This window comes from Calliphora vicina, chromosome 5 (genome assembly GCF_958450345.1).
Source record: "Calliphora vicina chromosome 5, idCalVici1.1, whole genome shotgun sequence".
Taxonomy (NCBI): domain Eukaryota; kingdom Metazoa; phylum Arthropoda; class Insecta; order Diptera; family Calliphoridae; genus Calliphora; species Calliphora vicina.
Genome location: NC_088784.1, coordinates 57,185,136 through 57,200,649, shown reverse-complemented (window position 1 = coordinate 57,200,649; position 15,514 = coordinate 57,185,136). Strand labels below are relative to the sequence as shown.

Genomic DNA, 15,514 nt, shown 5'->3' with positions numbered 1-15,514 from the left:
AGTTATTAACGATTTAAGATATTTGAGTTCTTTTTTTTACTAAAAATCGATTCTTGGTATATAAAATGTGAGTAATCACAGATTGAGTTTATTTTCCCTGAAATCTCTGTAATTACGAAGTTATTAACGATTTAAGATATTTGAGTTTTTTATACAAAAATTTAACTCTTGTTCATTTTTAAAGATTCTCCAAAAAGGCCATTTTAGATTCTTGGTATAAAATGTGAGTAATCACAGATTGAGTTTATTTTCCCTGAAATCTCTGTATTTACGAAGGTATTAACGATTTAAGATATTTGAGTTTTTTATACAAAAATGTAATTCTTGTGTTTTTTTCGTTTCTTGTTGTTTGTTGCCGCGTTATATAAAAATCGCGTAAAAAAGTCGCGTATTTGAAAAAATGGTTGCTAATTTCAGTTCGCGTAATATCGAATTCGCGTAAATAAAGTACCGCGTAAATGGAGGCTTACCTGTATTTATTTTCTTTTCACATAGCCTCCATACAAATGTCCGTACGAAATTAGACTTTATTGGTCATATATATATAGCGAATTCATGTCACCAAATTTTATTATGATCGGTCCATAATTAGTCATAGCTCCCATATAAGACATGATGCACTTTAACGTGCATAAATCTCCTAAAACCGTTTGTACACACATAAAATTCAACATAAATAACTTTCATAAAGACATAAATCACACTACCTAATTTCATGGTGATCGGTCCATAATAACTTCCGAAAATCACTCATTGAAATTTTAAAAGAAACATTTTTTTTCTCATTTACTTAGTTTAGGGTATTATATGATAGGACTTGACCGATCATACTTTCTTACTTGTTTGTTAAGAAAATCTGAAGATATTTATGGGAAAATTCATGGTGATAATAATAAAAAAAACAGATGGAAAAATCGAATATTCGCGACCCGTATATTCGCCAATTAAGGCAATTAAACAAAAACCAATAGAGATATTTTATTATATAAATACTGGATAGAGACCTACATTAATACACTTTTAAATATTCCGTTCCTTTTCGAAGATTATTACATTTCACTACTGCAGCCAAAGTTGACGTCTATTTTGCGTACGTTCGTTACCACATATTTATAACTATCATTATGAAAACTTAAAGTCGATGGAATCCATCTTTTTTTTAGTTTAGTTCACTCTAAGTAATAATCCAAAGATTAACTCTTTAGTAGTTGAAAAATGCCTCCAAGCAAACTGCAAAACAAGTTCTGAGACAACCGAGAAACAACAATTAGAACTTGAAGATGTCCATTTTATAGGTTTAACATAATGCAAAAGAGAACATTGTACTTGTCTAATATAGATTTTTGCACTAAATAGAGCTACCAAAATGCTATCCAATCGCAAATAAAATGCTAGGAAAAGTTTTTTTCCTATATTCTTTGGACATCAAAAGCGTACGAACGTACGTTCGTGACCCTAGGAAATGCCCATATTACTTTTTACAGGAAAAGCCTTGTTAACGGAATTCTGAGCTTGTTAATATTAAAAAAACAACCAATTCAAATGCTTATTTTATTAGAAATTTTTAGTTTTTTTCTGTTTGAGTTAATATATTTTATTGATAACAGACAAAATTTACATATTTGGGGTATTCACACGGTCTACTATTTGGTCATATTGTGATAAGGTCCTAATATATTATGATAGTTTTAACAAATTTTTGATGTATTTCAAACAAAAAAGTTCTAAACTAATAGATTATTTGAACTACATATGTTTATTGTTTTCTTTATAACACAACAACAACACTTATTATGACAATATGACTAATAGCACACCGTGTGAATACCCCAATTGTATTGTAAAGGACTGCTTAATTATCCTTATGTTTGAGAACAATAAATCCTTTTTTTTGACTAACATTTATGAATCTTAAGGAGAATATCTGTAACATTTGATTTTTTGGACATTGAATTTAGTGTATTTATAAAAACACTTACCATTTCATCTCCCTATTAAGGTTTTCTTTACATTTCTTGAAAATTAAATACATTTTGCGTTAACATAAAGTGTTTTTCCAATGTTGAAAATATATTAATTTTTGGACAAGACCGTAAAGAAAACAGACTTTGTTTCGTTAGAAAAATTTATTAAAATTATATATAAATAAATAAATATATTTATGGATTTATGGATTTTACTAATAACTATAACGTAATGTGTCGGCCGTCAAATTGCATATTAACACAATTGATAAAACAATTCCAAAAATCTAAAAGTAGAAAGAAATAAAAATGTAAAATTTAATTTAAAAATTTACTTTTGCACACGCCCTCCTTCGTGTCAATATGCTAACAAATGAGTTACACTCACCTCTAAACCAATCAATGAAATGTGAGCCCATTTCTCCATGCGGTAGATACTCAAATATGCTTTTGACACAGCCGATATGCAACCCTCGTCGTGGGGATAGAAAGATTTTTTATTATTTTCGAAATAATAGCAACTGTCTGGAACTTTCATGTAATTGTTCGTGTAGTCAATGTATCCGTGTTTGCCACAACAAACATACTGCAATGAAAATAAGTTTTACGTTTTAATACTAAAATATTTGCATGTTCTAAAGTAGACGATTTCCTTCATTCATTCACTTACTGTTTCCTGCATTGGATTCATTTTTCCACGCTCGACTACCTCTTCTACCCATGTATAGCTGACCATTACCTCGGTTGTTGTCCGCACTCGAAGTTCATCGTAACGCCACAATTTCCAAATATGAGCAGCTATCAGTGCGAATAATATTGTAATAAACTGAATGAAATTATTTTTAGTAAATTTATCATAACAATCGCAAGTTAAAAAGAAACTTACAAGTATTAATATTTTTACGGAGCCATGTACCGACCCACAACAACCAATAAATGCCGATATTACTAAAACAGTTCCAATAACGATTTGTACTATTTTCTCCGTAAAATCTGTTGACCCATAATCGTATTTTTGCAACTCAAATACGCTCTCGACTACACCTAAAATACCAAATATCTGAAGAATAAAAAATACAAACAAATTAATTCAAAAACAGCATTATTAATTCGTAAATATTTAACAAGTGTTCTTTAATATAAATTTTAGAAATGTTTTTTACAAAAATATCTGATAACTGCTTCTATTTTTCTGGTAGGTATTGTCGAGTATAACTGGAATCTGTTTTTGGAATTTTCCAAACTGTTCATATTTTAAAGCTTTTGCACACTAAGCTCATATTTTAGAGTAGCCAATGGAAGTAAAGTGCACTCGCGATAATATGAACTAATTAAAACCAGGCCAGTTTACTTTTGCAAGATTGTTCATATTTGCGAATGGAATCTAATTCCCATCAACAAAAATTATAAAGCAGTTGAATTAGAGTTTAGCCACTACCCTGTTGATTTAGATTTCAACTCTGTGCAGATAGATAAAATACGTTAAAAAAACAAAAATAAGCTGTTCATATTTTAAAAAGCTTTAAAATATGAACAGCTTACTTCGCTAAGTTAATATTAGAGTACCCTATGGAAGTAAAAAGTGTTCATATTTTTGGGTGTTCATATATTAGGGTGTTCATATTATAGCGAGTTCACTGTATGAATAACCCAAAATATGAACACTTTTTACTTCCATTGGCTACTCTAAAATATGAACTTTGCTTTAAAATATGCACAGCTTATTTTTGTTTTTAAACGTATTTTATCTATCTACACAGAGTTGAAATCTAAACCAACACACGGTGGTAAATTCCGGCCAAAAATGTTTTTTTTTGTTTTTTTAATTTTTATAAAATTTTGATGGTAAATTTTTCTTAACACTTCAGAATATACAGTATCATAATTATTTTGGCTATAAAGTAACTATATGGTTATTTATAGAGCTGTAAAGTCAAAGATTTTTTCTTGTCATTTTAATATTAGAAAAATGTGATTTTTTTACTTTTGAATTGAAGTAGCCTGAGCTTTTTTCTTTAAAGTTTTTTTTTGCAAATTAGCACATGCTTTTATAAAACAGTTAGCAGTTAACCATTCTACGTAGTTATTAAGGAGTTTTTGCGTGTTATTTTTATATACAAGTGAAATGATTTGGAACTAGTTTAAAATCTATAGAAACTAAATTAAAAAAAAAAGTTTGAAAGGCCAAAACAAATTAAATGGGGCTATTAGAGCTTAAGCGTAAATTACATCTAATACTGTAAGGTATCAAGAGTAAGTACTATACATTTCAGCTGCAATTATCTGCCATTCTCATAACCAGAACGATTTTAGTGCCTACATATTTTACACATTTTTTTTGTATTTTTTTGGTCAATTTCAAAAATTATGTAAGTTTGAGAGTTATTTACGTCTATGCTGAATTGGCCAAACCATGTATTTGTATGTCGAAATTTTTTCAATCGATCATTTATGTTATTTTTAATTAAAAACCTTATTGAAGCCATTTACAAAAATGACATACTTTTTTCGATACTTTTATAACGTAAATTTTAATTTGGCCAACTCCTATATGCAATTTATAATATTTTTTGCGATGGATCAAGTCTGTTTTTCTTAAATGTACACAAAATTTCAAATTTTACATGAATAACCTAACTTTTTCGATTATTTCAATACGTCCACGTTTGTTTGGCCAAACCCTGTATATGTATTCCGAAATTTTTACGACCATTTATTTCAATCACTTATGTTATTCTTAATTTTTGGACTAAATTTCAGGCATTTACATGAATAACCTAATTTTTTCGATGCTTTTAAAAAGTCCATGATTGTTTGGACAAACCCTCCATATGTAATCCGAAATTTGAATTACCGATTTTTTTTCGATCACATATTTTATTCTTTATTTTTGGAATAAATATCAGCCGCTTACATGCAATTTGTTGGTACTTTTAGAACGTCCATGCTTTTTTGACCAAACCCTGTACTTGAACATCGAAATATTTATCGATCGGTTGGTTATGTTATTCTTAATACAAATAACAAATTTCAAACATTTTTATGAAGAAATAAAGAAGTTATGGATTTTTGGCCGGAATTGACTACCGTGCAACAGTGTAGTGGCTAAATTCTAATTCAACTGCTTTATAATTTGGGGATTTCCCTAGCTGTATATGGGAATTAGACACCATTCGCAAATATGAACAATCTTGCAAAAGTGAACTGGCATGGATTTAATTAGTTCATATTATCGCGAGTGCACTGTATGACATTTAAGTAACCTTGAATCAGTGAATATTTTTCCAGCAAAAATATATTTTTTTAAATTTGTTCACCATATTCCGAATTTGGAAATGTTTTTACACAGTATTTTATAAAGGAACCGTACTATTTATGAATTCATTTAAAAATATGTTTATTCACGAGTAAAACGCAACTTTATGTTTTACCCGTAATTCGAGATTTTGGAGGTGTTTAACAAATTTCAAAAACAGATTCTTGGTGTACACCTACCAGGTAAATATTATGAATTGTGGTAACGGCAACTAGTTACTATATACATTAATTTGTAATGAGTGGTCGTTAACCAACACATGCATTTTTCCAAATCTTTAACAAAAATAACTAGTGTTTCAGTTAAATAATAAGTAGTTCTTACTTAGCTTCCACATTACTTGCTGGCTTACTAGGAAAGTAAAGTTTTTTTCTGAGTTATTATAGAACACTACTTTGTATTCACTTTGATAATAACATAATTATAGATTTTTAAATAAGTAAAAACAAATAACTGAATCGATAATAAATTTTTAAACTTAAACAAATGTATAGAATCTTGGGATGAAATCAAAGAAAATTAAAACAAATAATTATTTGTTATTATTTTCTTTGTGAATACAAAAAAGACCAAAATCATTTTTATTGATGGAGAAAAATAAGTGGCCTTAAAATACGTTGTTCATACATATTTCGTCAGTCTGATACACGTGCATTAGGATGGCCCGGTTTGTGTAGGCCTAAAGAAAAAGTCGATGTTTGCAATTGAAATAAAAGTTTTCTTCATTTCTAAAAATCGCTTCAATTTATGCCCATAATTTTAACAACTAGATTTACATATAGGGTGTAAAATAACCAGCAGATAAATTTACTTGAAGCTATCTTGAGATTAATTTCAAATCAATATCTACGGGTAAACATATTTTTACTCCATAATTAACTAACATTGCTATATATTCTAATAATATCTAGCTACGCACAGTGGGGGATCTGAAAAAAAGTGGAAATAAATCTGTAACTTCTAAACGAATAGCCCGATTTGAATAATTTCCCATGACTATAGAGGATGTGTTGATAAGTTTTAGTTTTGAATTTGGGCTTATAATACCAAGGGGGCCGAGCGACAATGCCCCAAAGTGGGTCAACTCGGGTATATCAAAAATTAAAAATGATGCCAAATTTTTGTTTGCGATCCGATTTGAAAGATTTATATATATGGGGCATTTCATGTCAAGTGAACCAACTTTTGAAATCGATGTCTTCCGATCGGGATGAAATTTGCACCAAGGTTAGCTCTATTGGATAGTAACTCAGACACAATTTTTCAACAACATCGGTCGAGAACTCTCTGAGTTATAGGGGGTAAAATTTTGACAATTTGGTCAAACAGGGGTTTTTTCTTATCCATGTAACTTATTACCTATTGTTCTTAGCAAAATGTGTCCCAAATAGTATAGATAGCTATTTATTCGATCTTTCGAAAAAAAATATTTAAAAAAAAAAAATAAAAAATTTTTAATATTTTTTTCCCGAAATCAAAAACTTTTTTGACTTTTTTTAAAATGCGTCCTTTTTTTTTTTTTTTTTTTTTTTTTTCTTAAAATAAAGTTTAGATATTTTCCTTGAACACCTACTTGGTCGCTTAGTGGGATGCGAGTGGGATATCTATCAAAATAAATATTTTGTAACTCAAAACATAAAATTTTTGACTTTTTTTGCAAAATCAAAAACTTTGTTGACTTTTTTTTTCAAAATGGACCCTTTTTTAATCTTTTTTTTTAGGTCAAACAAAAGCTTAGATATTATCCTTGAAGACCCTTTTGGTCGCTTAGTGGGATGCGAGTGGGATATCTATCAAAATAAATATTTTTTAACTCAAGACTTACAATTTTTGACTTTTTTTTTTGCAAATACGATTTTTTTTCCAAATGGGCCCTTTTTTTAAAATTTTTTTTGTAGTCAAAAGAAAGTTTAGGTCCATTCCTTTAAGATATTTTTAGTCCCTTAGTGGGATGCGAGTGGGATATCTATCAAAATAAATGTTTTAACACAAAAATTGTATGTCTTGAGTTACAAAACATTTATTTTGATATATATCCCACTCGCATCCCACTAAGCGATCAAAACCATCTTAAAGGAATAGGCCTAAGCTTTCTTTATAGCAAAAAAAAAAAATTACAAAAAGGGCCCATTTTAAAAAAAAGTCAAAAAAGTTTTTGATTTTGCCAAAAAATCAAAAATTGTATATCTTGAGTTACAAAATATTTATTTTGATAGATATCCCACTCGTATCCCACTAAGGGACCTAAAATATCTTAAAGGAATGGACCTAAGCTTTCTTTTGACTAAAAAAAAATTTTTGAAAAAGGGCCCATTTTGAAAAAAAATTCGAATTTGCAAAAAAAAAGTCAATAATTGAATGTCTTGAGTTACAACATTTTTATTTTAATAGATATCCTACTCACATCTTCCTAAGTGACAAAATAGGTCTTAAAGGAAAAGACCTAAGCTTTCTTTTGAGCAAAAAAAAATTTTTAAAAAAAAGTCCCATATTGGAAAAAAATTTCGATTTTGCAAAAAAAAATTAAAAAATTGTTACAAAATATTTATTTTGATAGATATCCCACTCGCATCCCACTAAGGGACTAAAAATATCTTAAAGGAATGGACCTAGGCTTTCTTTTGAGCAAAAAAAAAATTAAAAAAGGGCCCATATTGGAAAAAAATTTTGATTTTGCAAAAAAAAATTAAAAAATTGTATGTCTTGCGTTACAAAATATTTATTTTGATAGATATCCCACTCGCATCCCACTAAGGGACTAAAAATATCTTAAAGGAATGGACCTAAACTTTCTTTTGACTACAAAAAAAATTTTAAAAAAAGGGCCCATTTGGAAAAAAAATCGTATTTGCAAAAAAAAAAGTCAAGAATTGTAAGTCTTGAGTTAAAAAATATTTATTTTGATAGATATCCCACTCGCATCCCACTAAGCGACCAAAAGGGTCTTCAAGGATAATATCTAAGCTTTTGTTTGACCTAAAAAAAAAGATTAAAAAAGGGTCCATTTTGAAAAAAAAAAATCAACAAAGTTTTTGATTTTGCAAAAAAAGTCAAAAATGTTATGTTTTGAGTTACAAAATATTTATTTTGATAGATATCCCACACGCATCCCACTAAGCGACCAAGTAGGTGTTCAAGGAAAATATCTAAATTTTATTTTAAGAAAAAAAAAAAAAAAAAAAAAAAAGGACGCATTTTAAAAAAAAGTCAAAAAAGTTTTTGATTTCGGAAAAAAAATATTAAAAATTTTTTATTTTTTTTTTAAATATTTTTTTTCGAAAGATCGAAGAAATAGCTATCTATACTATTTGGGACACATTTTGCTAAGAACAATAGGTAATAAGTTACATGGATAAGAAAAAACCCCTGTTTGACCAAATTGTCAAAATTTTACCCCCTATAACTCAGAGAGTTCTCGACCGATGTTGTTGAAAAATTGTGTCTGAGTTACTATCCAATAGAGCTAACCTTGGTGCAAATTTCATCCCGATCGGAAGACATCGATTTCAAAAGTTGGTTCACTTGACATGAAATGCCCCATATATGAAATCTACTAGACGAGATCTACAAAAAAACATTCCTTTAGCCATATATTATCTCTTATAGTTTATGAGTTATTCGCATTTTTTGCTAATAACACTGTGCAACAACCAAAATCGGAATGGGATGAAACCAAAAGCAAATGAATGCTTACGTTTTCCATAACAAAACCCTCAAGGCTTTTTCCTAGTTCAGCGCTAGATTTTTTACACGCATTTAAAATAAGTGATTTTGGAACGCTGGCTAACAAGAAAAAAATCATTAAAAATTTAATAAAACAATGCCTATTTATTTTTATTATACCGGAAAGTTGTGGTATCTTACTATTTTTGGGGTCGGGGAATCCATTTTTGATATTTATTTTACCTAAAATTCACGATAGAAGGCGCTGCACAGTGGTGTAGAAAAATAAAGAGCGAAATAAATCTGTAACTTCTAAACAGTTGATTTTAATGAAATTTGACATGTGAAAAGATGAAGTATTGTCGAATTAAAGTTTTGAACTAGGACCTCATGAGCCTACCATGGGCGCGGGAAGGGGTTCCCAAAGTAGGACACCTCGGTATGTTAAATATTTAATACAATACTATTTTTTTCGTTTGCTCTCTGATTTAAAATAAAAATACATGTATAGAATCTCCTCATCGAGCACTACAATAAACCTTGTCTTAGATATCAATTAACTCTTACAGCTTAGGAGATATTCGCACTTAAAAAATATATTTTCAACATTTTTACCCACCCTACTCCATTTTTTTGATAACAGCGGGTCCAACTATTTCCCAATTTTCTTTTATTGGATTAACAACAAATATATATGGCAAACTAAAAAAGAATTGTTTAAAAATCATTACTCAGTCCAAAGTTATATGCATTTCAATTTGAAAAACAGAAAATAGGTAATTTTTCGCTAGTATTTTGGGTAGAGATGCTAAACGGGGAATCCCGTTCCCGAAAATCCCGGGGTTTTCGGGATTTTCCAAATCCCGTTTTTCAAAAATAAATAGGGGAAATTGTAATTTTTGTGTGCCTTTTTCATGCATTTTGACATTCTACATGCCCGAATATTGCAAAGTTATGTTCAGCAAAGTTGTTAAGCTCAACATCTTCTACAATATAGTTAATGATATTTTTGGTTTTCCTTGAGTGGGGCTCTAGAAAATTAATTCTTTACCTTTTCTTGTAAGTTATCTAACAAAACTCAATTTAAATCCTCTTCAAATGAAACTGATGTTATCTCAGATGAGGAGCTCGAACAAAATGAAAATATTACGATTGCTAAAAGGCTAAAAGATAAAAGATAAGGTACTGTTTTTTACCAGTATTTATGTACATTAGAGTTCGTTTGTTCATAATTTTTCTGAAGGTTTTTGCGCAAATAAAATTAATAGCGTCCATTTTTTTGGAAAATTTTCACTCCTTGGTGTGGTTCAACGCACCTAAAGACGCAGATTTTGAGCCATTTCATCGTGCATATTTAAATACACTAAAATTCGAAAACCAACAATTGTATTAATTTTTGATGCAGAATCGACTGGTGAAATCATATTTGCAATATATTCAACTGTTTTTGCTTTACAGAAAAATGTGCTCAAAATGAGCATCTTTAGGTGCGTTGAACTAACACATGGAGTGAAAATTTAAAAAAAGGATGCCATTATTTTTATTTACGCAAAAACCTTCAGAAAAATGATGATACCCTCAAATCAAATTTTTGAAATTAACTCTAATGTACATACTTTATTGTTATTTCTTCTTATATAATGTACTTATGCAAGTATTTTATGCTTTTTAGTGCTTATAAAAATTAATTGCTAAATAAAAAATTTACTTTCAATTGTAAAGACATAGTTATGTATGTTTCCCGACCCGGGGTTTCGGGATTTTAGATTTTTCGAAAATCCCGAAACCCCGGGTTGGGATTTCTGGATTCTTTACCAAATCCCGAACCCCGGGATTTTCAAAAACCAGTCCCGATTAGCATCTCTAATTTTGGGATAAAAGTACTTTTTATGTTTGTCCAAAGAAGCTTTGGACACAAAAAAATAATATATTGAAATTTATAAGAAAATTGTAATAGAATTATATCGCTAAAATGCAAAAATGAATTGTAAACACTATTTAGTACCTACTCGCCACAAATTACGAATAAGTTAAGTTACATGAAAAACGAAGATACTAACTTATATTAGAATGTATAAATTTTCACTTATCCTACAACCGTCCTGGAGACCACTTGAATTCAATAAATTGTAATCAAAACCAACCCATATTATTTGTAATTTTTATCTTCGATTTAGTAATCTAAATACCGATAGGTAAGAATCCCTAAGCAAGTTAATAAAAGAAAAAGCAACTCGTCTAATTCCCTTTGCTTTTATTCCCCATAAACCCATAATTATATATTACATAATTATAATTACTCTATATGAGTAATTATAATCCCAAATCTATTTATAGCATCTCTGTCTCTCCCACAAGATTTGGTTAGAAATATATCAATTATATTCAATGTTTTTAATTTATCTAAAAAATTTCTTAGAAGGTGTATAACAAATTTATACTTTTTGAAAAGCTTACTTTACATCAAATATCATAAATGAAAACAAATTTTAAAATTTTCTATACCGAGGGAACCAGGTCCATCCAAAGTACTCCTATTTTTTATGTAAAATTAAAATTTATGGCAAAAATTCTCAAATCGCATAGTCGGTATTAAAATATAGTAATCCATTTTGTATGGCCCAATATGTTCTTAATTATTTTGTAAAAGGGTTTCGATCTCCCCACCCCTATTATGGATAATATAGACAAAAAACTAAGAAATCCCATTTTTTGGATTTTTCAACACTTTTTTGCGAATTGCGGGATTCCTGATTAGAAATTTAAAAATTTTTTGTGGTATGAGAAAAAAAAAAAAGATGGAAATAAATCTGTAACTTCCAAACCCTTAGTCCAATTTGAATGAAATTTCACATGCGCAAAGAGGAAGTGTTGTCGAGTTTAAGTTTTGAATTTGGACCTCATATCCTATTTCTTCGTTTGTGCTCCGATTTCAAAAAACTTACATATATATAATCTTCTCATCGAGCACTATATAATATATATACCTCGTCGTAGCTATCAATTATCTTTTATAGCTTAGAAGATATTCGCATTTGAAAATTAAATTTTCAACATTTTTACCCACCCTACTCCAGTTTTTTGATGACCGCGGTTCCAAATCTTTCCCGCTTTTCTCCATTTTTATTTTATAGGACTAAGAACAGATGTATATATCAAATAAAGAAAGAGTTGTTTAAAAATCATGACAGAGTCCAAAGTTACATGCATTTGAATTTAAAAAATCGATTTTTCGCTATTTTTTGGGGAAAAAAGGACTTTTATTCCTATAAATTTATAAACTGTTTATTTATAAATGTTTACTCTCCAGTGTGGTAAACATTTCTTCCCAGCTGTAAAGAAGGACCTCGACACCTTTTTGAACTAATCAAACTAAGCAGGTATGTATTAACAACAACTTTGAAGGTTTGTCGGCCCAGTGATTCAAAGAAACAACACATCCAGAAAACTTATTAATTGTAATGTTAACAGATCCCCAACAACATATTCGTGAATTAGCTGTCCATTGAATCTTGAAAAATAGATCCACAACGTCAAATAAATTACGGCTGTTTCTTCATACTTGACGAAAATCAATACCAAAATTTGATATCAATAAGAATTTTGTCGCTAAATGAACACTTCATTATTATTTTGATTATCCTTTCTTTCACTTCTGTAAACATTTTTGTAATGTTTTTTTCTCTAAATATTTAATATGTTAAGGTATTTATAGACGGCAATACTGAGTATTAATATTTGTCAAAAACTTAAGTATCATAATACAATTTCATCGTCTAAAAAATACGAAAGATGTTTTTTTGATTTACTGTAGGTATTCAAATTCAAAAACTTTTTATTTTCATATGTATCGGGTATGTATTTATAAATACAAATAAATCAAACAATAATGTCAACAAAATATAAAATAAAAATAAAGTTTTCTGAAAAATATCAATCAACAAAGAAATAAAATATTTGTAATACTATCGTGTAAACAATAAATGTTTTTTCGAAACGATTTCTTGAAATACCGAATGATTTCAATAATATTTAAAATTTGAGATGTGTTAATACTTTTAATGTGATGTAAAAAATTTACTCTTTCTAAAAATTCAATCGCGATCCGGAGGCAGTAAAACTTAAAATAATGCAATAAATTTTTAGATACATATTAGCTACACCATTTGGCACATTTTTATCGCTGAGCCTTTAAACAATTTTAGAAAAAAAAAATTTTACGCACCCAAAAATTTGACCAATCCTGTAAAAAAAAGTTTAGAAAATCGGAAAATATTTGGAACCGCGGTCATCAAAAAACTGGAGTAGGGTGGGTAAAAATGTTGAAAATGTAATTTTCAAATGCGAATATCTCCTAAGATATAACAGATAATTGATAGCTATAAAAGAAAAAACGAAGAAATATGATCATTTTTAAAGTTGAAAAACCCGAGGTGTCCTAATTTAGGGACCCCTGGTTCCGCTCGTGGTGGGGTCCTGAGGTCCGAGTTCAAAACTTAAACTCGACAACACTAAGTGCGATAGAGCCAAAACAAAAGGACCTAAGGGTATGAAATTTATTATTAATGTTTCTAGTTTCTCAAAAATGTTCGGACAAATCGGTACAACATATATGGACGAAGATATGTGGAAATACGTTGACCCACCTCAGCGAACATCCCTTTAATTCCAGCGGACCAGTTCGCTGACCGAAACTAATGGATCTAAAAATACGAAATTTGGTCCGAATATTTTATAATAATAAAAATATAATGATATAAATGTTAGAAAATATGTTTATTTAAAAAAAAAAATTTGGTCAAGTTGTAGAAAAATCTTATGTGTTCGTGGTGGATATGTATGAATTGACACAGTTGAATAAAACATACTTGTGTGTTAAAACAGTCCTCATGCATACATATTTGTGGAAATATTTGAAAAAATAATTGACAATCACATGGAATTTAGCAAACAATTTATGTCTTAATTACCTGGCCACCACTGTATATTACTAATAATATTTAATAGCCAGGACTATTAAGATTTGTACTTGAAAAATAAGCCTTTGCATATTTCACAAGTTCTTAGAAAAAAATTAATTGTTTCTGAACCTTGCATAGTTTGGAATTCGATTACAATTTATTTAGAGAAAATAATTTTGAGTTGTTTATCAAGCATGAAACATCGAAAATCAAACTATAACTTATACATTTTTTTTAATTTCTTATCAAACTTAAAGACCATCTTGCTATGTGTGTCGGTTTCACTGCCTATTGTTGTATTTATTAAAAATATTTCATATTTTTTAATGAAATGTTGACATTTTATGTTACAAATACAGTTATTTCAAGATAAATTCAATTAATTCTGGATATGAAAAATCAAAATGTTTGTTTAATCCAATACATAATTGATTAATCAGGATGATAGATTAATCGTTTAATCGCATAGTTCGGAAGCATCCTAATATTAAACTACCGTAACTCGGCCATTTTGCAACCGATTTTTATAAATTTTCTTCAGTTTAAAAGGTAAAACTTGCTTCTTTCAATAAATAATTTTTAAATTAGTTTTGAAAAAATATTTATGATATTTTTTGAGTTCACTTTTGTATCACTGTGTAATTAAATACACCATGAGTTAGGGGTTCATTATTTTACGAACCTACCGGCAAATAGAATAACTTAAAATGTAGGGTGTTTCTGTTAGTGAACAAGTGTTGAATAAGTGGTAGCCAACACTCGATTACTTGTTGAATTGTTGCGTCTACTCAACATGAAACCAAAAATAAATGATTTCCACTTTCTTACTGACCGTTTGAAATAAACATTTTTTTTTTTTTTTGAAAACATCACAATCTTTAATTTTTGAAATTTTAATTTATTTGTTAATGTAAGACATGTGTTTTATAATACTTTTAATTGGGATAATAAATTTTATATTTTCTTTGTAAGAATAAATACATATTTTTGCTTTTTTTGAAAACATTTCTCTTTTAATTTTTTTATAAAATTCATTGAATTTATTCACTATTTCACATCTCATTAACACTCACCACACATGATGTATTAAAAATAATAATAAGCCATTGTAAGCAGGAACGACACGATGTCATTTTTCTTATTCTTTTTTTGGTTTTTATTACAAAATATTAAAGTTTTCTTGGACTTTAAATGTTTTTCATGTGTATAGTGTTTTACTTTTGGAATTATTTATTATTAGTTTTTATATACATTTACATATATATGTATAGTTGTTTATTTGTTTAATTTTATATAGGCACGTATGTATGTGTATGTTTAATATTGTTAAATGTTTATAATTTTTGAAAATAAAGAAAAACTCGCTAAAAACACGTCCAAACTGTGAACGAGTAAAATTCCAAATGAAATATTTTAGCAAAATACAACAAACGCTAACATTTAACAACAGTGTTGTCGGATTTTTGTTCGCTTTCATCGCCCTAATGTCTATCGGAAATTGACAAAAATCGCCAATTATAAATTTGCTTGAATTTCAACTATTAAAAGGTCATGCATTTTACAGATATCTGTTGGCTATCGTAAAATAATAAATCTAAACGCAGAAAACA

General features: G+C 28.8%; 1 protein-coding gene across 1 annotated transcript; it reads right to left on the bottom strand.

Moving 5' to 3' along the window:
- Window positions 1-2,149: 2,149 nt before the first annotated feature.
- On the bottom strand, window positions 2,150-15,163 carry Tsp42Eo (Tetraspanin 42Eo). The gene is made up of 5 exons (XM_065512380.1): window positions 14,978-15,163; window positions 2,851-3,024; window positions 2,635-2,790; window positions 2,353-2,550; window positions 2,150-2,251 (listed from the first exon to the last, which is right to left on the bottom strand). The coding sequence occupies exons 1-5, from the start codon at window positions 15,035-15,037 to the stop codon at window positions 2,180-2,182; spliced, it is 660 nt and encodes a 219-aa protein (XP_065368452.1). The 5' UTR covers window positions 15,038-15,163; the 3' UTR covers window positions 2,150-2,179.
- Between the last annotated feature and the right edge of the window lie 351 nt (window positions 15,164-15,514).

What these genes read in the sequence shown, in the direction of transcription:
- Tsp42Eo (XM_065512380.1), bottom strand. Translation starts at nt 15,037, where the DNA reads ATGACATCGTGTCGTTCCTGCTTACAATGGCTTATTATTATTTTTAAT. An exon ending in TTTTTAATACATCATGTGTG is followed by an intron (nt 3,025 to 14,977) that starts GTGAGTGTTAAT and finishes TTTATTCTTCAG; the next exon opens with ATATTTGGTATTTTAGGTGT. An exon ending in CCGTAAAAATATTAATACTT is followed by an intron (nt 2,791 to 2,850) that starts GTAAGTTTCTTT and finishes AATTTCATTCAG; the next exon opens with TTTATTACAATATTATTCGC.